This window comes from Episyrphus balteatus, chromosome 1 (assembly GCF_945859705.1).
Source record: "Episyrphus balteatus chromosome 1, idEpiBalt1.1, whole genome shotgun sequence".
In the NCBI taxonomy this organism is placed as follows: Eukaryota; Metazoa; Arthropoda; class Insecta; order Diptera; family Syrphidae; genus Episyrphus; species Episyrphus balteatus.
Genome location: NC_079134.1, coordinates 27,775,164 through 27,800,981, shown reverse-complemented (window position 1 = coordinate 27,800,981; position 25,818 = coordinate 27,775,164). Strand labels below are relative to the sequence as shown.

At 31.1% G+C, this 25,818-nt stretch overlaps 1 protein-coding gene across 4 annotated transcripts in view; it reads left to right on the top strand.

The window, feature by feature from the left end:
• LOC129905098 (serine-rich adhesin for platelets) overlaps nucleotides 1-25,818 on the top strand; it is a 158,307-nt gene that overhangs the window by 118,821 nt on the left and 13,668 nt on the right. Inside the window, exons 1-7 of one of the 4 annotated variants that reach the window (XM_055980478.1) lie at nucleotides 1,723-1,956; nucleotides 2,401-2,958; nucleotides 3,177-3,496; nucleotides 21,476-22,329; nucleotides 22,667-22,825; nucleotides 25,135-25,304; nucleotides 25,378-25,522. In XM_055980478.1, coding sequence (XP_055836453.1) covers nucleotides 22,062-22,329; nucleotides 22,667-22,825; nucleotides 25,135-25,304; nucleotides 25,378-25,522 — 742 coding nt within the window. In that variant the 5' untranslated portion in view covers nucleotides 1,723-1,956; nucleotides 2,401-2,958; nucleotides 3,177-3,496; nucleotides 21,476-22,061. Of the gene's footprint in view, nucleotides 1-1,722; nucleotides 1,957-2,276; nucleotides 2,959-3,176; nucleotides 3,497-21,475; nucleotides 22,330-22,666; nucleotides 22,826-25,134; nucleotides 25,305-25,377; nucleotides 25,523-25,818 lie in introns of those variants that run through there. The other 3 variants (XM_055980477.1, XM_055980479.1, XM_055980480.1) reach the window with 3 other exon arrangements.

The following is a 25,818-nucleotide window of genomic DNA, read 5'->3' as shown; positions in this document are numbered from 1 at the left end:
GTGAGTAAATTTCTCAGAATAAAATGTAAACAACATGTATGCAAGGGGGATCGAAAAAAAAATCTAAAATTAATTTTCACTTAATAAAAATGTGATAAACGAATTGTGAACTGAATAAAAACAGTTTTAAAAATATTTTTTTTGTAAATTCAAAGCGTGTTTTTTTTTTTACAAAAATAATGGAAAACAAAAATGTAAATTGTGACAGAAGGCTATGCGCGCGTATGTTCATTATGGCTACTCCTCATGTTTTCAGAAACAGGACGAAGCAGTTCGTTCGGTTTTGACCAGTGGCGTACGTTGAGTCACCGGGGCCCCGGGGCAAGACTAAATTTTGGGGCCCCTTTGATATTTGGGGGTCCCTTAGATACAAAAAAAAGTACGTATAAACCATACATTTTTTTTTGTATAGCTTATTTATTTTTAGGTTTATTTTATTGTTTTAATATGTTCATAAAGTAGTAAATACTTGTACTAGGGGCCCCCAAAATTAAATATTTAGAGACCACTAAAATAAAAATTTGTTTAGCTTAGAACTGATAGTTCTTGGGGCCTCTGTTCTGAAGTAATATGTACAATTGTACATGTACACATTTGATTTTCCAACATAAAACATAGTTTATTTCTTTTGGGGCTCCTGAAAAATTATTTTTGGGGCCTCAAAATTGAGTGCTTAGAGGCCCCTAAAATATAATTTAATTTTTTTGGAGCCAAGAATTAATAGGTATTGGGGCCTATGTTCTGAAGTAATATTTGGAACCCCGAAGTCATATTTTTTGAGGCTCCTAAAGTAATAATAAGTAATCCAACAACAAATGTAATTTATTTTAAGAAAACATTTTTTTAAATTTAATTTGACGCTCTGAAGTAAAGGCTTTTGGGGCACCTGGTCTGAAATTGTTTTTTGCTTTTTTGGGGCCCCTAATGTATATTATTTGTGGTTGCAAAGATTTTTCAAGTAATATTTTTTTGGGCCCTGAGATAAAATTATAATTTTTCTTTTAAAAAAGCAGTTTATTTTTTTGGAGCCCCTGGGGTAACCTTTTTATTAAATCAATATATATTGAGTGGCTACCAATGACCAATGATATTGAATGACATAATTTGTCTCCCTTGGATCCGAAGTGATTCAAATACATTTTAATTTACTTCGTAACTCAATTTCTGCTAACAGTTTCCTTCTCTGCATTTTCTCCAAAGGGGGCCCTGGGGTCGGTTGGGGGCCCCGGGGTGCCGCCCCACTTGCCCCAAGGGAGTGTACGCCCCTGGTTTTGACATAAGCCCATGCGCGCATATGCCTATTATAGTTCGGCCTTTAGGCTTTAAACTTTTAAAATTCACAAGTTTAATTTTTTTTTTGGACTACAGTGAATTTTCTGTATAGATGTGTGTACAGCCTTAACACTAGTTGTGGAATTACATTCGTTTTTCTTATTGGATTTTTAAAACATTTTGGCAGCACTTGGAAAAAAAAAATACTTTTCCCGAATAAGAAATCAATGCAAAATCTGCAAAAATAACCCATCCATAAAGAATCAAAAAACGAATAAAACATATTCTTCATCTAACCCAACACCCATATACTAAAAAAAGACAAATATCCACTTAGAAAAGGGTAATTATCAAAACCCTATTTGTATGAGTGAGACCACTCGAGTCTCAATCCCTCATGTACATAAAAAAAAAATATACTACACCAGTACTGCCAATATATCCCAGTCTCATTCGAAATCCGAACTGACGGACGCCATTCGTGTGTGAAGCTGTGAAGTGTTCGCAAAGTATATTTGGTGTTTTTTTTTTTATTTAAATCAAATTTTCTTCCCATGGAAAATTATAAAACTTTCCACGACCATTTAAAAATCCGACCAAATAAATTACAATTAACGTGTATCGAACGTAAAATAATAATGTCGTGTGCGTTATAAAAGAAAACGATTCTCTATTTCACCCAAAGTGAGTGTGTATAGTCAAATGGCTATGTGAAAAAAAAAGAATTGACACAAAAAAAATCCAAAGAAAAAAAAATAATTTATTAGAAACAAAAAAAAAATGAAATAACCAGTCAAAAAGAATAGAAAGAAAAAAAATCCGTGAGAGATATATAAACAGGAGTGAAAGAGAGAAATTGATCTTGTTCATAAGTTAAAAGACAGACAAAGACAGGTAGTTTTGTTAACAGAAAAAAAAAAACGAGAACGACTGACAGAAAAGAAAGCTATGATAAATACTACGTACGTAAGCTCGTTTTTTTTTTTTTGTTTGATTTTGTCTTTAGCTCTGTTCGATTCGATGATTCTTCTTTGCTTTTCTTATTGTATCTCTCATTCGGTGTGTCTATCTACTTGTACTCTACTTTTTTGATTGACTACAATATTTCTCTTGCTCTCGTCTCTACAGCAGCAATAAAGTTTTCTCTCGATGATGGACTCGTTATGTATTTTTTTTTACCTTATTTTTCCCCTCAACTAAAATTGTGTTAGTTAAATGGACATTTTAATACAAAACAAAAGTCATTTCTCTTTCGTCAAAATTTTGATATAATGTTGAACGAAAAACGACGAAATAAAAAAAAAAAGTGACATGTAAAATGTGCGTTTAGAGTGAAATATAATTACAGAGAATAAATAGTGAGACAAAAAGAGAAGAAGAACAAATGGAATCGCAGATAAATAATGAAAGAGAATACGCATAAGTGATCTACTCTGACTGAAGTTTTGTTTTTTTTTTTTTTCTCTTTTTTTTTGACATTTCATGAGTGAATAAAAATGAATACACTATATTTTTGTTACATTCGCTAGAAAGAGATAAAGAGTGAATACATATCATGTGAAAAAAACTAGTGTCTATCTCCATTGTCCAATACGAGTATACGGCAAAAATGGTGAAGAGATCAACCATTTTTTCTTGTTTCTTCTTATTTCTTTGGTGTTTCAATTCTTACAATTCTCTACCTGTGTAATTTTTTCTTTTATTAATATTTTTTTTTTTTTTGCTTTTGTATAATTCTTTTTTTTTTTGTTCATTGTTTGATGAACTCAAGGGAACAAAATTATTAAATAATACAAAAAAAAAAAGGATAAAAGATTAATTTTTTCGTTCTCTTGATTTATTTTTTTGTTCTCTCCAATTCGAATTCGAAAAAAAAAAATCAAATACAAAAAATTGTGCCATAGTGTTGTGGTGAATGAATAGAAATGAAATAAAAAAAAAAAAATGAAATGAAAATAAAGGAGAAAATGTGAGAACACACGAGGAGAAGAAAAAAGAAAACTCTGTGATGTGATAAATAGAATTTATATAGGAAGAGAAGAAAAATTTTAAAGTTTCCTCGAGACCGAGAATTAAATCTATACAAGAAATTTAATTCTTTATTTTTTTTTTATATAAAAATTAAAAAAAAAAATTCCAATTCGCTCAGAGAAGAGAGGAATCGCAAATCACAACAACAAATTGTATTAAAAATGGGAAAAATGGATATCAAACAGTAACAATGGTATGTTCGTTCACTTGACAAATTTTTTGTTCTTTTTTTTTGATTCTCATTATTTTTTATATATTTTTTTTTTCAAGTTGAAAGAGACTTTTGTAGAGTTATCTTTTTTTTAAAGTTAAGTTAGGTTTTTTTTGTTAGCAAAAAAAAAAAAGAGTTCATTTTTTTTTTCTTCATGTGGTACTTCATCGTCTAATGTTGAATGAGGGGTGTGTGTGGGGGGAGGGGAGATAGAGAGAAGTTGATGAGAAGAAGAAGAAAGAAAAAAAAATCTGTGTACACCGACCGACCGTGTATCCAGGCGAAAAATATTCTTTTATTCTTCTTTGATTTTAATATTCCATCTCATATAGTTGTCTCGTTTTAACTTGTAGTTTATATCGTTTGTTTCTACTCTTGGTCTTATTTACTTATACCAACAACTCTACTTTACTACAGTACAGGCTTTTAGGTGAAACGATGACACCTAGAGAAGAGGAAAATTATTGTTGATTTTTTTTTTCTTTTCTTCTGTTGGTTGGGGTTTTTTTTTCCTTTTTTTTTTTTTTGTTGGTTAAATTTTCACTTGGATTTGGGATTTGATGAAGGATAAAGTGATTTTTTTTTTGGTCTTGTTTTTTAGGGAAGAAGATTGATTTTTTTTTTAAATACATAGTAGATAGTTTTTTTTTATCCTTTAAGAATTAAAAAAATTAGATAGTTAGATATTTTTTTATGGGAATAGGTAATTAAGTAGGTATCTATCTGTCTGTATTAGGTTTAGATTATTAGTTTAATGTTAGAGAAATGAAAATTAGCAATCTTAATTGATTAATCTATCGTTGTATCTAATAAAAGCTGGAAGCAATGGTACTTTCTGACAAAGTTAGATATCTAGGTATGTAGGTAAGTAGTAGGCAATTTGTTTTAGAATTATGGGATTTATAAACAAAAGTTAGTTATACCTGCCTACTTGAAAGAAGCTGGTTTTTTTTTTAAGAACGATTTTTCTAGTATTTTTTTGTATTGATTTTTTTAGGATGAATCTAGGATAGTTTAAATCAAATCCTTTAAATCCTTTATAACATTTTCTGAAATAAAAGTCAAAAACTAGATTTTTAGATTACCTACATCTAGAAAGCTAGAATTAAAAATTATTGCAGTTTTTTAAGTTTAAGAATTGTAGAAAAATGGGCTTTGCGTTAACCCACTTAAGTCGAAATGTTTGGTCATTTCAAGAAAGTCTGCTGATACATCTTACTACCCTAAAATATACCTAGATAATAAGGAAATTCAGTTTGTCGATTCAGCTAAAAACTTAGGCATAATTTTTACAAAAACTCTTTCGTGGAATGATCATATCAGATCAACAATTGGGAAAGTTTATGGAAGGCTTCGTTTATTGTGGACTAACAATAAAATTACACCATTAAAAACAAGATTAGTATTAGCAAAAACTCTTCTTATCCCTATTATGCTTTATGGCTGCGAACTTTTCAACATTTGTGACTATGAACACAAACGGAAGCTAAATGTTGCTTACAATAGTGTAGCAAGATATGTTTATGGGTTAAGGAAGTGTGACCATATTTCTCAATTTTCTAAATCAATTTACGGCATAACATTAGAAAACCTTTTCAAATTAAGAACCTTGACATTGCTTCACAATGTAATACAATCACAGCAACCACCGTACCTTTATAATAAGATCAATCAAACGCGCTCTCTTAGATCTTTTAATCTTGTGCCAACCCGTTACATTTTCTTAGTATCCGAACGCCAATTTTTTGTAAATGCTATACGTCTGTGGAACTCTCTTCCCCGATCTATTGGGATGATAGGCTGTACCTCCCTTTTCAGGATAAAACTCAGAGTATTTTGAGACATTTTGACGATGAAATTCTTACCTTTTTTGCCTTACCGACTTTGATAATATGATTTAATTTATATTTAGGTATTATAACAATGAATTCTTTGTAATAATAGTAACATATTTAAATTTAAAGTTTTTCTATGATACAACATAATGAATTAATAATGTTATCTGCATTTGCATCTCTTTTCATAATTTTTTATTTAAATTGTTAAATTTGTAATGTTTTTTAATACATCAATTTATTAACTAATTAATCTTATACTAATTTAAAAGATAAATTATCTTATTGTGTAAGACTATACGAATAAATAAATATTAAATATTAAATATTTGGCTAGTTCTGATTGTATAGAGTAGTTAGTAGTAGAGTAACTAAAGCAAATTATAAGGGGACCCGGCCGAACAGCTCTGATTTTGACGATTTTTTTTTTTCAAACGTAGTGTATTTAAAAATACTTTAAAGTCTATAGATTAAAAATTGCCGATGTTGCCGTAATGTTTTTTAAAATTAAAATTAATTTTTTTTTAACTAAACCATTTTTTTTTGCTTAAATTTCATAAAACAAATGATAGCAAAAGATTCTCTAGGTAATTTAAGGAAAATATATAAAAGGCAGTAAGGGACAATCTTCCATCGTTTAAGCGATAAATGCAATTTTCTAACATTCTGACCTCAAACACAAAAAAAATATTTTGAAAACAACGACAACACCTACAATATTTTAAAATACATTTTTAAAAAGCCAGAAGCTCATTCTTATCTCTTAAATTTAAATCCACTAAATTTAATCAAGACTTTTTGAAAAAATGGTCCTCAAACTCAGAATTAAAAAAAAAATGTTTTTAGAAAAATTTAAAATGACTTTTTTCCAAACTTTTTCTAATAAAATATGAATTTATTTAAAAAAAATTTTTGGCCATAAATATTATCAGTTGAATTTCGAAGCAAAAAAGGTAAAATATTCACACTTTTGAAAAAAAAATGAAAAATTACTTCAATTTCAATGGTTTTTTTTTATTAAAACTGAATTTTTGCATTGATATAATTAATTTTCTCAAAGACTGTGGTAAATAGGAACTTTAAATTTTTGCTATTTAACTTTCAACAGTAAGGGTTATTAAATGAATAAAAAATAATTTTATGTTTAGATGTTGAACTTAAAAAAAAAAATAGGTTACATTTTTTTTCAAAACTTTTATTAAAATAAGTTCTTCGAAAATGAAATACTTTTTAATTTTTTTCATAAACCGTAATACATAATTGACATTTCCTTTTATAATTTGAAATCATAATAAATGCGGCCAAAAAAATTTGAAAATATGTAAATGCATTTTATATTACGACCAAGTTTAAAAAACGACATGTTAAAATTTTTTCAATAATTTTTTTTTTCAAAAATCTGAGTTCAATTACCATTCTTTCAAAAGCCGTTCATTCAATTAACTTAATTTTAATTTTACATATATGACTAAGCTTCTAGCTTTTAAGAAATGTATATTTGATAATTGTAGGTGTTGCCGTTGTGTTCAAATATTTTTTTTTGTGTTTGAAGTCAACTAATAAGAAAGTTGCATCTATCGCTTGAACTATGGAAGATTTCCCTTACTCCCATTTATTTTTTTTCCTTGAATTTACTAGACAATCTTTTGGCATCAATTAATTTATGAAAATTAAGAAAAATTTAAAAAAAAAATTTGTTTTTGTTCACAAAAATCTTCAATTAAATTTAAAAAATCAAAACGGCAACACCGGCAATTTTTAATCTATAGACTTTAAAGTATTTTTAATTGGCCTAATATTGCCAATTTTTTAGCTTTAGTTACTCCACTATAGGTAAATATCTAATTAAGTAGGTATTATTTTTTTTTCCAATGAATAGATACCGTAGAACCGGGTGATTTTGGCCTGGCGGGTGACTTTGACATGGACACTTTTTTTAAAAAATTGTTAATACCTATATGAAGGACTTGTTTGATTTTTTCCAAGTTTCTTTGTAAATTCGTATAGTTTGATGAATTGAAGAGTGATCATAGTAGCTTTATTTAATTAAAATTAGATATTAATTTATACTAAAATTTAGTTTTCTTAAAAATGCTAAAAAAAAATCACCTGAAAATGTTGGATGGTTTGAACATGTTGCAGAAATAGGATTGCAAAATGACTTTAACTCCGATATGTGTATTGTTTTGCAAGTTGAATTACTTTTATTCTACCCTTGTAACTATTTCACAAAAATTAATTTTAATTTGTTTATAAAAAATGCCATATGGTAGGGTGACTTTGGCCGGCATATCGGGTGACTTTGGCCGGGTGGCCAAAGTCACCCTCTTAATTTTTGCACTAGACTTTGTTTTTATATATTAGTATATATTGACAAAACTGATATTTGGCAATATAATTAAAATGTTATCGGATCATACATATCAACATTTGGCAGCTCAACCACTAGACGTAGCCTTCTTTCGGCCTCTTAAAATATTATGGATGAAGACCTTAACAGCGTATAAGATGGCAAACTCGACAAACAAAACAGTGCCAAAAGATGTGTTACTTCGGCTGCATCTTAAATGTTGATATCGATGAGGTTACAGTGTCATTCCTGCGAAGAGGTGCTGGGTACAGCTTCAGAGAAAAAAGACGTTGCACAAGTTACCAAAAGTGATCTGGAGAAGAAACTTCCTGTTCCAATGGTTGACCGCAGAGAGAGACTATTTTTTTCCATATCCTTTGAAGGATATCAAAATTTATGCTAATTTTAATTTTTTGATTTTTTTTTAATCAAATAAAAACCCGCCAATTCTGTGTACGAAAATAAAAAAAAATACCCACATGTTTTAAAAAATCTGATCTTTCATTTGGGCTGGGTTAGAATGACGTGCTACTTGTAGTTGAACTGGAAATATAGCAAACGTCCTACCGGCCAAAGTCACCCGGAATGGAGGGTGACTTTGGCCACCCATATTTTGGCATTTATCTATAGAACTGTCGGACAGATTTCTTCAAAATTAACATACCTATAGAATGAGCGAAGTAGGTAAATTGGTTGAAATCTTCATTAAAAAAAAAATTATTGCAGAAGTTATTCATATTTGAATTTGAAAACGTGCCAAAGTTACCCGGTTTTACGGTATACAATGTACAGTACAGCTATGGACAAAGAAATAGCACACTTTTGATTTTGCTTACAAAAATTGGTTTTATTTGGGACTTTTTAACTTACCTATATATTATAATTTTTATATCAGGACATGCATTAGCTTATGGGGATTCATAAAATTAATAAAAATTATAAATTATTTAGTTTCAATTCAATTTTTTAAAATTATAATTTGTAGAGAATACCCTATTTCTTGTGGACAAGGAATTAGCACACGTTCAGAAAATCATAAAAATAATCATTTCTAAGCAAACGTTCTTACCTATCTTGTACTATTTTTGATGCATGTTTGGGTCATTGTCATTTATGAATATCTAATTAACTGGCGAGAAATATGGTTCTTTGGTATTCTAATGTAATATTAAGACAAAAGAATTTATCAATTCTGCCATCCACCTAACCAATGGGTACTTTCCATGCCAGGAAAATGCGCCCCATATCATCAAATCCTATCCTCCTAGTTTCATCGTCTTGAGATAACACTTTGGCTTGTACTTTTTACATTTAGGGTGATGGACAAATGTTTTGTCATCGGTTTCAATGCGGTTAACCTTTATTTCATCACTCCAAAAGACTCTCATTCAAAACTGCATGTTTTTATTCAGATGTTTTTTTTTAGCTAATGTTAGGCGATTTTTGATGTGTCTCCATCACTTTATTTATATCATCTAGTTTTTTTTGCTTACCCGTCTATACAACTCAGCATCATTAAGCAGTATCCTTTTTAAAAGTCTGCTTGACACTTTTTTCACCGTATTCTATATTTACTTGAGCCAAAATCGTGCGAGATGACTTAAAAGACCCACATTTGCGTTTCTTTTTGATCGTTCTATAAACTCGTATGGAAGTTTTGCGGGGAAGAAGTTAACGCAATTTTATTTCAGATTTTAAATATCTATTTGCTCTTTCTAAATAAATGGCTTTATCCACCATTTATTCGAAAAATTTAGAGTTTAAGCTAATTGAGAAGGACTTTTTCCTTGACTATGAAGATCGAAAGTAATTCCCTCTTTTTCGCAATTTATTGATTTTGTTTGCCTATTTTTTTCAAAAATACTTGTTAATTAAATAGTAGCAATAAATGCATTTTGGTTTACAACTTTTGCCCGCGGAATAAAAATTTAACGGTTAAACAAATGTGTGCTATTTCTGTTTCCACTAGCGAAATAGACAGGAAAAGCATTATAATGCTAGTGCAAATAAATATAGAAAATATTGGTACTTTTAAGATTTTTTTGTCTCCATCACTCTATTTCGACAATATACCAAAAGAAAAAAAAAAGTTATAAAAAGCATTCCTAATACCTATCTAAAATTCGATTCGCATAATTTTTCTCAATAGTGTGCTATTTCTCTGTCCAAGGCTGTAGGCACCTATTTACTTTTGATTAATTTGGAAACAATTAATCAGATACCTAGCACCTGTGTGCATTTGAAAAATGTTTAAGAAGGAGTTCTTAAATTTTTTAAAGATAAAAAAAGCTTATTCCTAATATCCTGTCTGTTATTCTAATTTTCGGGAATTCTCAGTAATCTAGGGGATAACAGATTCTAGTTAGTCTGTTCTTATTGAAGGTTTAATAAAAAAATAGAGCATAGAGACATTGGGTGGTTTAAAAAAAAAATTGAGAAATTTTATGAATTGATTATACGAGCTAGACATTACTCAACTTAATGTACCTAGAAAGGCACAATAAATATATTTTTTGCAGTGTCTATTTTAAGTGAAAGGTAATTGTTATAGACTTTGTCTAGCAATTCAATTGATATGTTTTATTTCTAATATATTTTAACCTATACTGCACCCTACTGAATCAAATTGTCGAGCCAGACTTTTTTTTTGTAAAGAGTAGTTGAATGGATCAATTGAGTAAAAACTGATATAGGTACCTAATTTGTTAAATCAATGTAGAGTTTAGGGAAAAAACGGCTTTAGTGCACTTTTTGTCAAAATTAATAGGAAAATAAATATAATGTATCTTTTGTATACCTTAATAAGTCATAAAATAAAATTTACATTTGAGGAGTGTCTTTTCAAAAGACTTTTTTCTCAGAAAATCGAAAGAGTTTCCTCGAGACAATATTTTAAACCAAAATTTTGATTTTTCATACCAGTTTCAGTGTTAATAGGTTTTCAGAGTCCGATTTTATTTTCTTTTAATTTGAGCAATTTTTTGGTTACTTAATTGATATGTATAAGGAAAAAAAAAAAATTAAACCTTTTTTATCTATCCCCAAAGTTTTTATACAAACTGCTGTTCTCAAAGAGGTTTTATTGAAAACAAAACTTTTCGAACAAATAAAGTTTGAATGGAATTCGACTCTTATTTTTTAAGAAGCAAAAAACCTAGACGTTTCTCGACGTTTCGTTCGTTATTTTTACAATAAGTACTTGAATTTTGTTTAATTTACTTTGTCTAGGTAATTAAAAATTAAAGCTTCGTATATAAAATTTAAGTATTGTGATAGGTACAAAAATAGCCTTGAAAAAATTTGAAAATGAAGCGCCGAGAAAAAATTCGAAAAAAATATGGATTACCTAATTCGTTTTTATTAATTGCATATAAAATAACCGATCAAAAAGCCCAAATAACAAACTTATTAAGTAATTAGTTTAAAATTAATTCATCAAATTTTTCATAACCTCATCATCATCATATATCGGTCATATGAATCGGTCTTACTTACTTAGTTAGGGTGACCAGCGCCGTAAGGCGGCTACAATCCGCTGTGGATTTGGGCCTCAACCAACAAGCTTCGCCAGCCAGCTCTATCCTTAGCTCGCTGCTTCCAGTTGCGCACGCCAAGTTGATTGAGGTCCCCTTCCACTTGGTTGCGCCACCTCAGACGAGGTCTTCCTCTACTGCGCCGTCCCTCTGGGTTGGAGTCGAAAACTTTCCGGGCCGGAGCATTGTTGTCCATGCGCTCCACGTGACCCAGCCATCTCAGGCGCTGCACCTTCACTCTCTTGGCTAGGTTAGCATCCTTGTAAAACCGTAAAGCTCGTTGTTGTATCTTCTTCTCCAATCACCATCAATACACACGGGACCAAAAATCGCACGAAGAACTTTTCTCTCAAAACAATCCAAGATGTTTTCATCCGCCTTTGTTAAAGTCCATGCTTCTGCACCATATAGCAGGACTGGGATGATAAGGGTCTTGTATAGGGACACCTTATTTGCTCGAGAGAGGGCTTTGCTGGTCAATTGCTTTCTCAAACCAAAGTAGCAGCGGTTGGAAAGAGTAATTCTCCGTTTGATTTCAGCGCTGATGTTGTTGTCCGTGTTTATAGCGGATCCTAGGTAGATGAAGTCCTTTACTACCTCGAAGATATGGCTGTCGATGGTGACGTTTTGTCTCATTGACCCTTAAACCCATTTTCGCCGCTTCCGTTTCAATGCTTACAAAAGCGCCATTGACATCACGCTGAGTTCTTCCGATTATGTCAATATCGTCGGCATATGTAAGCAGCTGAACGGACTTTTGAAAGATGGTGCCTCTGGTGCTGACGTTTGAATTCTGTATAATTCTTTCAAGAACGATGTTAAAAAAATCGCATGACAGTGCGTCGCCTTGTCTAAAACCTTTTTCGACATCAAATGCTTCGGTTAGGTCTTTACCGACTCTGACGGAGCAGCGTGCATTCTCCATCGTCATCCTGCACAGCCGGACGAGCTTTGCAGGGATATGAATCGGTCATTTCATAAAAAAACTCAAGTCCATCAGTTTACTGCTGGAATTAAGTCCTTTTTGAAATGACCGATTCAATTACATACGTAATTGATTGATTTCAAGTAAAATTCCCTACAATAGAAATTATAACAAAACTAAAGTTTTTTTGTTCCATTTAATTCTCAGCCTTCCTTTTACAAGAGAAAAAAAATAAGAAAATGATTTAAATTCATTTTAAAGATATTTATTTTGTTAAAGGGTGGGTTATAAAAACTTAAAACAAAGGCATAATAAACTTGAAAATAGTAAATAAATGAAATGAGAAACAAGCGAAGCCGGTGTTTAGTAGAAAATCATATTGGAAAACCTGGTACGAAAACATACAGTGCACAAATAAAAGAAATGAATTACAAAAACAAAAAAACTACCTACTTTCTTTTTGTATAGGGGAGGGTTTTCCTTAAATTTTCACTTGTCCATACTTGTCTAACATAAAGTGTCACATTTTACCTTGTTCAATTCCTTGTGTTTATTTAAATTCTGTCATTCTCTATTTTCTGTGTATGAAAGAATGCATTGAAAAATAAAATGCACGACTGGGTCGCACGAACTTGCTCTTACAGTTAAAGTTGCTTAAATTTTTAAGACTTTTTATATAGAAATTTGTAAAAAATATAAAATTCGTTTTTTAAAAAAATAAAATAAAATCTGAAATTAAATTGCCCTCCAAAACAAGTATGCAGTTTTGATTGATATATTAAGGTGCATTTTTAGAAAAAAAATTTTCAAAATCGTTAGAGCCGTTTTTTAAAAAACTAATTTTTTATAAATAATTTTTTGGAAAAAAAGTTTTAAAATAAAATTGGTATGCCATTTTGTAGAAATCACTAATCAACATCTAAAAACAAAATTTCAAAAAAATTCAATGTCCCGTTTTCGAAAATTTGATTTTTCAAAAAAAAAATTTTCAAAATTTTTATTTTTTTTGGAAATTTTATTTTTGGTTTATATTCAAATTACATAAATGCTTCTTCACAAAAAGTTTCGTGGACATCGAATAAGCAGTTTCGGAGATAATCGGATTTGAAAAAAAAACGGTTCTATGGCAGGTACTGTTAATAATGATTTTCAAAAAAAAATTTTTCATTAGAAAATAGACCTTAGCTTAAAACTAGCACTTGAATTTTTTAAACAAAATCGTTGGAGCTGTTTTCGAGATATTTCAATTTTACTAAAATCCGTATATGACAAGTACCGTTATTTTTGGTCCAAAAAAATTAATTCCAAACCCCTCTGGAGAGTCGCCAAATAACGCTACATACCAAGTTTGACATTAATCGGTCCATCCGTTTAGGCTGTAGCTCCTTATACAGACAGACAGACAGACAGACTGACAGACTGACAGACGGACTTCCGGGACCCACTTTTTTGGCATTGTCTACCATCGTAATGTCATGGAAAAATGTTATCTCAACTTTTTTTTTTGTACGAATGCATAACTTGATATATAGTACCTATATCGCAAGTAAAAAATGATACTTTTATTTGTCTAGTATTGTTTCTTTTTTGCAGAAATCCATCTGCAATTTTCCACTATAAGTGTGAAAGGGAAAATTATCTAGGCAGATCTAATAAAGTTTGAAATGGTTTTCCTCATAACTAATTAAAATCAGTATGTACCTACCTACAGTGCTGCTAAAAACATTCCGGATTTTTTTGTCATTTTCATCAATGGAAATTTTATAACTCAAAACTGGAACCAAATATTGTTTTAATATTTTTTCTAGGTCGCTTATATATCAGTTATGCAATTTCAACAAAAAATAATGATCTTTAATACATACAAAAATTTAAAAAATTGAAAAATGAAGTAGAGTCAGAATTTCGGCTGTGAAAAACTAACCAGATTTTTCAAGGATTTCGATTCTCAGTATTGAGATAACGGTTTTAAGTATCACTTTAGTAAAATTTTTGTTTGCAAAGACAAACAAAGTTGTTAGCTTTGTGAATTGAATCAAATATTAAATGTAATACGAAAAATAACGCGTTATAGACATCCAATTCGTTACGAAGTCTTAAAACACTTTCAAGTCGAAATAAAACAAAATGTTATCCATTTGGGATGTTGCAAATTGCAACGTCAAGTGAGTATTATATCAACAAACAGTAAAAAGGCAAAAAGTCTGTTGAATCAGATCACTTTGGTGGGTCCCATCACAAAATAGCGCTGAAAACTGATAGGCGAATAAAGAGTTTTTTGATAAAATATACTTTTGTGACTTCTTAAACGATTGGTGAGGAGCTTAACCTGCCTTAATCTGTACTTGAACATCAATTACAGTAAGAAAGGGTGTGAGAAATTTTGATCTTTATGTCTTTCGGTTCGGAAAAACACCATTCCATAATAGTAAGCATTGCCTAAAAAGGGAGGCATTGAAAGGATCTTAAGAAACACTTTAAATATTAAAATGAAAATACTTAATCTGATTGGATTTACAAGAAATCATCTGAATTGCTCGAAAACAAAACGGAAAAGTATCCTTTTCAGTGATAAAAGCAATTTTTAATTGTTTTATTCCGAGTGTGAAATGGAAGCCAAACATGCACATGTTTGAAACCAAAAAAATATACTCCCTACCATGAACACAGCGGAGGATCAGTGATGGTTTGGGTTTTTTTTTTCAACTGCAGGCTCTGGCCGTACACCAAATTAACGGAATAATGGATCATTTAATGAATAGAGAGATGTTGGAGTCGATAATGACTCCATAAAAGCAGATAGAAGCGTCTTTACATTGGCTCTTCCTGCTAGTTATGATGTCAAAAATTCTTAAAAGCTCGTAAAATAATAGTTTGGGGCAGACAATACTCCTGGCTTGGAATAGCTTTAAGTTTTAAAATTTCAATTGATGAAAATGACAAAAAAATCCGGAATGTTTTTAGCAGCACTGTACCTATTGAGATTATGGATATGAATTTTTTCTAAAGGATAAAACCAATCGATTTCTTACAAAAGTATATATTGGTTATTTGATAGTAATTAATTACTTCTTATGAATTTTTCAAACTTTAACCTCGGATATGTTTCAAAAGGTTAGATAAATGAAAAAAGTGTGTAATGCCTTTTTTGTAGAGCGTTAAAAATTCCTACAAAAATAAACTCCTCAAAACGAAATTTATTTCAAAATTCGCCTACGTTTAGAGGTGCCAAGGAATCAATTTTTCTGTATGTTAACTAAAAAAATTATCGATTCTCGTCTTCACCATTTAAAAACACCGGTTTCTTTTAATTCGCACGATTAAAGTCGCAATAGCTTGTCATGGAACAAAAATAGAACACGACCGACTCAGTTGAGGAGAGATCTTGAGAATCCCGTCAAAAAGGCAGTTCCAATACGACCGCGAATTAAAAAGAAAGTTGGGCCTAAGAACTCGTCGTACAAGCAAATGCAAAAACACCTTAGAAATTCAATTAATAAAGGTCTTTGAAGGTTTGGACTGCTAAAGTTTTGTGTTTTTTTAAACCCACTCGTTGACCCCTCTTGGTTCTTCATTTATTATGTAGTACAATCGCATACCTTACTCATAGGTCAGTTATTTCAAAGGTATGACTTGTCCTTGAAGTAGATTCCTCGCCTGAAACTTATATTATCTTCCGACATGTAGAAAACAATAATAAATACATAAAAAAAAACTCGTGCTAGACATGATACATACCATACATAAAAAATATACATTATATACAGTGGCGACAAACTAAATAGCACATGTACCCTAAAATTTCTAAAATGAAAGTTTTTCGCACTTTTTTAACTTAAAAGAGCTGTTTTATTAATGAGGAAGAAAGAACACAGATATATTTGATTTATTAAAAAAGAAATTAAGTACATAACAACAAAATCATTAATATAGCTCAAGTTTTTTAGGTCAAAATAAATAGCACACTTCCTAAAAACAAAACCAAATTAACAAAAATTTTAACACAGTTAAAAGAAAATAACTAGTATTTGGTTGGGTAACCCTTATTATTTATCACAGCATAAAACCAGCGGTTAATAGACGTAACAAGACTCCGAAATCGTTCAAAAGGTACTGAGTCCCAAGCTCGTCGAAATTCCTGCCAAAGTTTGTCCAAATTTGAGGTATCAGACCTGTTAATCGCTTTTCCCACGTCACTCTACAAGTCCTCAATAGGATACAGATCTGGGGACTGGCTTGGCAATTGCATAACACCGATTTTTTGGACGGATAGCAATTGTTTCACAGACTTAGTCTTATGTTTTGGATCGTTATCCTGTAGAAATGTCCACTTTAAAGGCATTTTCTTCTCAGTAAAAGGTAGAATAGTGTCCCTTAGGATTTCCTTGTACTTAAGGTGGTCCATAATACCCTCTATCCGATGAAATGGCACCACACCATGCCAAGAAAAACATCACCAAACAAGAATACTAGCCCCACCATCCTTTACTCTGCCCCACGCGGGGAATTTCTGTATGGGGCATTTGGAAATGCCCCCTATGGGGCATAAGATGCATTTCCAAACACCCCATACGGAAATTCCCCGCGTGGGGCAGTTGAAATGTGACCCGCAGTATAAATTATAGACTGTTAAGGATGGTGGGGCTAGTATTCTTGTTTGGTGATGTTTTTCTTGGCATGGTGTGGTGCCATTTCATCGGATAGAGGGTATTATGGACCACCTTAAGTACAAGGAAATCCTAAGGGACACTATTCTACCTTTTACTGAGAAGAAAATGCCTTTAAAGTGGACATTTCTACAGGATAACGATCCAAAACATAAGACTAAGTCTGTGAAACAATTGCTATCCGTCCAAAAAATCGGTGTTATGCAATTGCCAAGCCAGTCCCCAGATCTGAATCCTATTGAGGACTTGTAGAGTGACGTGGGAAAAGCGATTAACAGGTCTGATACCTCAAATTTGGACAAACTTTGGCAGGAATTTCGACGAGCTTGGGACTCAGTACCTTTTGAACGATTTCGGAGTCTTGTTACGTCTATTAACCGCTGGTTTTATGCTGTGATAAATAATAAGGGTTACCCAACCAAATACTAGTTATTTTCTTTTAACTGTGTTAAAATTTTTGTTAATTTGGTTTTGTTTTTAGGAAGTGTGCTATTTATTTTGACCTAAAAAACTTGAGCTATATTAATGATTTTGTTGTTATTTTTTGTTAAAGAATTCAATGTACTTAATTTCTTTTTTAATAAATCAAATATATCTGTGTTCTTACTTCCTCATTAATAAAACAGCTCTTTTAAGTTAAAAAAGTGCGAAAAACTTTCATTTTAGAAATTTTAGGGTACATGTGCTATTTAGTTTGTCGCCACTGTAGATCTAATTTGTATTCATAGGATAACATTTTTTAAGTGATGAATACACGACAATTGCAACGATATATTCTAAATAATCGAAATAATCAACATGTCTCGGCGCAGGCCGGTGGAGCTTGCAATTGCTGATGAAACTTTAGAAAACGGAAAACGTGACAGATCACTCGACGACGCAACCTTGATTAGCTTATATAACATTACTGTATAATAATATATTTTATTTGTTTTATTGTTATAATGAAAAAAAAAATTAAAAAAAAAAAAATGCTAAGAGTAAGCACAAGCAAGCACAATTTGTGCGCTTAATTTGTGTTGTCTCAGTTCTAAAGTTAATAACGCTCCTTCAGCATTGGCTGGTTGGTGGGTTATGCATTTTTTCACACAGAAGGGGTGACAACCCAACCCGGTGAGTTAGTGAGTCGGTATGATGATGATGACGCTACCGCTCACCTTCCTCACCTTTTCGTCGTCGGTTAAATTGCAATTAATGAACAACTTGCTGCAATTATAAATACAATTTCACAAGTTTTTTTTTTAATTTTTTTTCTTATTGTATTGTGTGATATTTGAAATATGGCCAAATGAGTAACTGTTCTTTGTGTTTGAAATCAATTAATTAACTTTTGCTATCTGTTGCTGAGATTGCATGCGAAATATAATTTTCTGTGCGGCTTATTACGGCACCGCATAGGAACATAGGAGAGGTGAACGGGTGGATGGGACGGGGACGAATGGACAAACTAACGACAACGATTCGTTTCATTTCGTTTTTGTTCGTTGGTTGGTTGTTGAATTAGTATTTATGGAAATTTATTATATTCACATCCCAACGAATATTAATTAAAAAAATATAAATACAATATTTAATGTAAATGCAATGGCGGCGGGGAGCAGCGGCATCGTTGTGTTTGACTTGACACGGGTAGCCCGGGGGTGTTGGATAAACAAATGATTGATGAGAATGCTTAGCACATTTGGAGTGGCCTTCAAGTCAACGGTCGTTACCTTTGCAGAGGGGATGAGGGGATGGAGGGTGGTGGGTAGGCGGTGTAGTGCGGCGCGGTGTGTTCGAAAACACACAAATTATTATTATATTCGCTTAGAAACACAATCTAGAATTCAAGTATAATTTCAATTTTTATTTTATTTTATTTTATTTTTGTTGATCGATGATATGAGATGAGAATCTGTGGTATTCTATAGATATGTTATGTGACGTGTGGCGCGTGCAGTATAATGAAGGAGACATTGAATTTTTAAATGTGTCATCGACTTTTGTGTAAAAGAAAATGATCAAATCAGGTGCATTGTGTGGGATTTTTTTTTTTGTTTTTGCTTGGCTTGGTTTAATTTGTTTTCTTTTTTGGAGGAGATTTGTGATTTTCTTTTGTTTTAAATTCAATTAAAAATAATGGATAGGGTAATTAGTTAATTTTTGATTTTTTTTTGTTGTAAATTTTTGAACGAAATTGTAGGGTCGTTTGTGGATATTTTCTGTTATAAACGATATGCAAATTTTGGGGAAGTGTCAGAGATGGAAAAGATTTACATTTTGGAATTCGGACAGTGATAGATTCCTGTATGAGTTTTTTTTTGTCAAGGCGACCTCCGTCTTAAATTAAGCGGACAAATCTTCGTATTTTTAATAAAAAAAAAACTGGCAGCCACTGGTTACTGATCCTACAACTCTTGGGTCCCTAAGCGAGTGCTTTACCATCAGGCTGTTTCTTTATTGAAAATCTTTATGATAAACTGCAACTTTAGCTGAAATCTGATAAAAATTTAGAAATTTTGGTTGCAACTACCAAACATTAAAATGATCTCCACATTAATTTGAAAATCTTTTAATAGTCTTAATATTATGTATGTACATATAATTAAGATAGAATGTTTTTATTTTTAGTCTTTTTTTTTAATACATAAAAAAATTAAAATTAATTGAAGTTTACTCTAAAAATATCAGAATTTACGCGGATTCCACTTACTTTAACTGGAAATCTTCTTTAGAAAATGGGATTCATGGTGGTCATCATCTAAGTATGAGGTGCCTTGTTTTTCTCCCTGTGATAACTTGATTGACTTTAATTTTATAAAACTTTTTGGGTGCGATAGAAAGCAAATGAAGACTACAATATTGTTTCCATTTATTTTATAACTTTTAGTCTTCTTTGACACCTTTTTTTTGTAGAAAATAGGTTTGATGATACCAAAATGAAAGAGATATTAACAAAAAAAAAAAGATCGTTTCTAATGGTAAACAAAATTGCTTGCTCTTTTTTTCTTTCAACTCAAAACTTAATAAAATTATATGTTTTGTTTTTACAATCACAAAAATAAAATCGTTTCTGGTGTGACACACATTATTTTGCTTTAAAAATACTTTGACTTTTAAATTAAAAATACAAAAATGTTATTTTTTTTGTAATACAGTTTTCCCACAAAGAACAATCAAATATTGAAGAAAAATCAAAAATGTAAAAAATATGTACTTAGAATTAAAAAATAAATAAAATATTAAAAAATTAAAAACAAATAAATTTTCCTCTTGCTTTTTAATTTTATCTTATGCAAATTGACTTGTATACTTGTAGAAATTCATTGAAGTGGTTAGCTCAGTTTTTAATAAAATTTAAACAACAGTACTGAAACCCAGTTCAATTACTGAAACCTATTTGAAAGAAGTACTTAATGAAGAAATTTTGCAAAAATGAGCTCGGAAACAAAAAAAAAATTATCTGTTCCAAGTTTAAATCTTGTTTTGGTTCGCAAAGAACAATCGATAATGAAAGAAAGAAATTACGAAAACAACTCTTTTAAATTTTCCCATCATCCTTCGTCTTTATACCCTAACATTTTTTCGAAATCTATACACCAAGACACCTCGAGATCATAAAAGTAAAAGTTAAGAAAGTTTAAAAAGAAGGTTTTTTATGGAGCAAATTATTGTATGCGAGTAAATTTTAGAATAAATTTTAGGTGTTTTTTTTTTAAGGAATGTGTATTAGGGTGAGTCAAATAAATCGAATATCTTTTTTTTTGATTTTATACTCCGAAAAATCGATTACTCTCTAGAACATACTGACCAAATATTAGTTCTTAATATTAATGGGAAGATCCTCCGTTTTGCAGTTTTCCATTTTTACACCAATCTCATATTAAAAATAATCATTTTTTTATCAATCGACTTTTTAGCATATCTCTTTACATGTTCTTGTAGGAAATTAAACGGTCTACAAAAAAGGTCTTTACTCTTGTTTCGTTTATTTAACCGTTTAAAAGATATTCGCGGTTTAAATTTTGAGAAAATAATTAAAAATTCGTTTTTTTATTCTTAATTTTATAACATATTGAAAAATTATAGTACTCGTAATCAAACGGTCATATTTCCCCTTTAAAAAAGGTTTGATAAACTTTTTCATTAATTTAACCATTTGAAAGATATCCGAGGTCAAAGTTAAACAAAATTTATAAGAGTATTTTTTTACTTTTTCAAAATTTTCGAACTCAGAAGTCATTATTATCAAATTATCAAAATGTATTCTTGTAAGAGCTCGAACGTTCTACAAAAAAGGTCCCCGGTATTAAATCGATTGCTTTAACCGTTTCGAAGATATTCGTATCCAAACCCTAATGTCCACTGATTTTAAGAGTTTTTTATGAACAGTATGCATTTGGATTTGGATACTAATATCTTTGGATATTCGGATATTTAAAACTTCAATATCCCAAAAAAAAGCATTTTTATGCACAATGCTAGAGGATTTTTGCGAAGCTTTGAATAGAGTAGAACATGTACCTATTAGAAAAAAACTTTTAAAGCTATTGTTTTAAAGTGTTATACATAATTTAAAAGTAGATTAACTTTATATTATTATATTCATTATAAAAAAATTACTATTTAATAAAAACAAAGAAACTAACAAAATTTTTCTATTTCTTTTCAGAGATTCAAATTGCAGATTAATCGTAGTTAGCAGTGTAACATTTCTTTTGCTTTCGCATCAGGAACTAACCATTTGAAAAAAAACATACAAAACAGTACATCTGAAGAAGTTTTTTTTAAACTACGCTTTAGTAATGAGACCAAATTTCAATCCGAATATATCGTCGGCAGCTACATTTATCACTATAATAATAATCAATTATCTATAGAAATCCCCAAATTACCCAGTAAATAACAATAAATGTTTGAATTTCCGTCGTCGTCAATACCACCCATACAACCACCATTGCGGAAAACGCTATCGTTTGCGGTGCTGTTGCTAGTAGCGTACACATCATTGTTGTTGTCTTTTAAACCATCATCTTTAATAGCAACATTATCATCAGAATCTGAATCCAAATTAGCAGCAGTATCAGTAGTAACAATAGAAGAAGTAAAAACGTTTTCTATGTCACGGTTTTCAATATTACCAACATTGTCGTCATCTTTATTGTCGTCATTATTGCTGTCGTCATTTTTGCTGTCGTCATTATTATCGTTATTGTATTTGTTGTCGCTGTCATCTTTTCCATTAACAAATAGAACAAATGAGTTCCTTCCAAAACGTTAAACTTATTTCAACAACAATACATCAACAACAACAATTATTAAACATCAAAAGCAACAACAACAACAACAACCACACAAAAAATTTTGTATTTCAACAAAACAACCAGGAACAATTACTACAGCAGCAGCAACAACAACAAAAAATCAATCAAAACTCAACAATTGTGATCAAATCGAAGGATAAACAAAATATTAAAGAAGCATCCGATTTAACTATAAGCGTTAGCGGCAGTAGAAAATTAGAAGGTAGACTAAAAGGATTTAAAAAAACGTGAAAAGGAAAAGAGGCGGAGGGGGAGGAGGAGATTGTAGAAATGAAAAAATAAAAAAAAAAATTAAATAATATTTTGACTTTATTTCGGGATATCCGTAATGATAATACCTGAAAGAAGAGAGAGCACTTGACACTCACACACACACAAAAAAAAATATCAAGGAAAAACAGTATACGCGCCTGCACTATCTCAAAATCCACCGTCCTCTATCCGTGGAAACGAAAAAAAAAAAAAAAATCTTAATAAAAAAAAAAACAACAAACTAACAAACTTGTATGATAACAAATATTTTTTTTGTATAATCTAAGGAAACAACAACAAAAACACAACCACGACGGAGAATAAAGGAGAAAACGTATTTTTAATTTTTTACAAAATGGCAAATACTTTATCAGTATTGATACGAAATGTTGTCAGCAAGAAGCGCCGACGATACACGGAAGGTGGCTTCAACTTGGACTTAGCTTGTAAGTAACAAAATACGTATTTAAAGTTAGTATTTAAGTTAGTTGATGCATTGTCGATTTTTAACCTGTAAAATTCAAAAGTATTACATATTTTTAAAAATTATTATTCTTCATTGTTATGAAAAACATACCTTTCAATCTAGGCAATAAGGAGCAATCGCTTAAACAAAACTTAAGTACTAGTTGATCGCAAGCTTCTATTCTATACTTATTTCCCTCCGTAAACTGTCACATAAGATTTAAGTAAGATTTGAAGCCTTAAGTTTTATTTGAGCAAATGGCTCAAATGGATCTAGTCAAGGTGTCTTTGAAAAAGCTTATCGTTGTATAAAGTATATATTCTTACTTAGATGGCTTAAAGCTAGGACAAATTTGTTTAAAATTGTTCTGCGAACTCCTCCTTTGTAATGTTCTACATCGGAGTTGAATCTAACATTTTTCAGGATTGTGCATAGATGTCCTTATTTCCTCTTTGTCCTGGTAGTTTCAAGGCTTTGTAGAGTTCATCTTATGAACATTCTCCTTAACTTTTTATTTATAAAAAACCAAGAAGGTTTTGATGCTTCTTAATCTCTGTTTAAGTGCGTCTGCTCCTTCCTGGACATTCAGCCAGATCCATTACTTTGGATTTACTCAAATTGACTAACAAATTCCACAACCTGCTGTACACACAAAGCCGATTGATCATTTATTGCAATGTTAGAGGAAAATATGCAAGAAGAACATCAGAAAATTAGAGAGCTTTGATCATAATTTCAGCAAACTCTATTCTACCTGTTAACTATCAATGAGGATCATCGATAAATAATGCAAATAGATTGGAGGCATTCTGGCTTTTCTTCCATCGAGGTTTCAAACTATTTCGACATTTCCTCATTGGTCCATACTGTAGCATGATTTTCATCATAAAGGTTTTACAAGACTGTGCCACACTTTAATGACATTTCGGCGTTCTAAATAAATTGTTTCAAAAGCTGCGTTAAAGTCAACAAAGAATACGTATAGCTTCTTTTTTAAAGTTAGAAAAGTTTCCGCAATGATTCTTTATATAAAAATGTTATCACTAGTGGAATAGCCGCTTCGAAAAAACTAACTGAAATTCTTTAAGCTTCATTCAAAAAGGCGAATATTTAAAACTGAGACAAAAAATTTGCATGGGGCATTGAGAAATTGTCGATCTGACAACTGACATGTCTCTTTTTATATGAATAGGGAATATAATTGACTTCTCAAACTGCAGTTGTACAAATGTTTCTCGTTTCTTAAGTTTCATTAAAAGCTTCGTGAGTTTTTTTTTATGTCAAGGTCTATCGTTTCATACTTTAGGAACTCTACCGTGATTCTATTAGATCCGGGTGCTTTTCTGTTTCAAAGATTCCTTTTCCGTTGTGTTATCCGCTGAGATGTGCTTACACTCATTCTTCTCATGATCAGTTCCAATGCATCTTATGCTCGCTAGGACTTTAAGAAAGGACGGTCGTACTTTGCGTTTTAATACAATGTTCAACCAAAAAAGATTTTTCAAGACCCAAACGGTATCTGTTGTTGTGCTTGCTCTTCTTCCTTTTCTGTTCAAGGGATGAACTATTTTAGCCCTGTTCATGGGCCTATTCACAGTGTCCTGTCACCCATCGACCTAAGTTCATTTAACTTCATTTTCAGTTCACTCAATTGCGGAGAAAGAATTTTTTGTCACCTGACTGTTTAAAAATATCAATATTCTTATTAACTAAATTGAAAATGATAAGCTGCTTTCAGCTTTGATACCAGTAAGCACTTCTGGTTCTGGCTTAAAACAACTACTTAAGTATGGAAACATTAACCACCGATTTGTTGAATTTCTGATTTGATTTCTCTTTCCATACGTAGCTCCGGCGACTATTCTTGGGTCTACACCGCATAGGTCCAATGGTTCAATCTATTTACTTTAAAGTAGGTTTCTAACCATGTTCGACCTCTAGAGTTTGCAAAAATGATTTTTCCATATCATCAACATTCAATGATGGTCCACATTTATGTAGATTTGCCCTTGGTTGTATGTTCACACATTGAATCTGTTCCCGTTAATAACAATCTAAACTTGGTCAGTCCCTTCCCGATTTCTACAACATCCAAACGAAAATTTCAAATCGTGACGACCAGTTAATTTTTTAAAATTTTCTTATTTTAATGATTACAATGCTTCAATGATTCGATTCAACTTATAACAATTCATTTTATCTCTTAACTTTACACATTTTTTCCCCTTTTATTCTACTCTATTTCAATCAATTAAATAATATTATTAAAACCATAATCTTTTATTCCAGATATTTGTGACAATATAATCGCTATGGGCTATCCAGGAGAATACATTCAAAGTGTTTTCAGAAATCCCATGAATGATGTTTGTCACTTTTTCGAAGTCACACATCCAGAGCACTATAAAGTATACAATTTGCGCTCAGAAAAAGCCTACGATGTCAATAAGTTTCATGGTGTATGTATTTTTCGTTGACTTTATATTACTAATAATTTGTAATTAAATAATTTCTTTTACTTTAAATTTTTAGAGAGTTTCAGTGTATGCATTCGAGGACCATAATCCGCCAACAATAGAACTGATAGATAAATTTTGTAACGACGTAGATCGTTGGCTGAACACAGATCCGAATAATGTTGCGGCAATTCATTGTAAAGCTGGGAAAGGACGAACTGGTAAATTAATGTTCTATTCTTTAAATTATTTTACTATGCAGCAAATTGTTTATAACGAATGGGGATGTTGAATACGATTTTAAAATTAGAGCCATTGTCATCATATACCCAAAGTATTAATGTGTTTCAAGATCATTTTCCCTTCGTCATTGTCGGTTTGATTCCTCTTGGCAATAGCATTAAAGCCTTCGTTCTATAGAGTTCGATACTATATCGTTTTATCAATTTGCCTTTTCCGCTAACAGCATCGAATATCCATCGAAATTGTTTTTAGCCACAAAAAGACCAAAAAAACT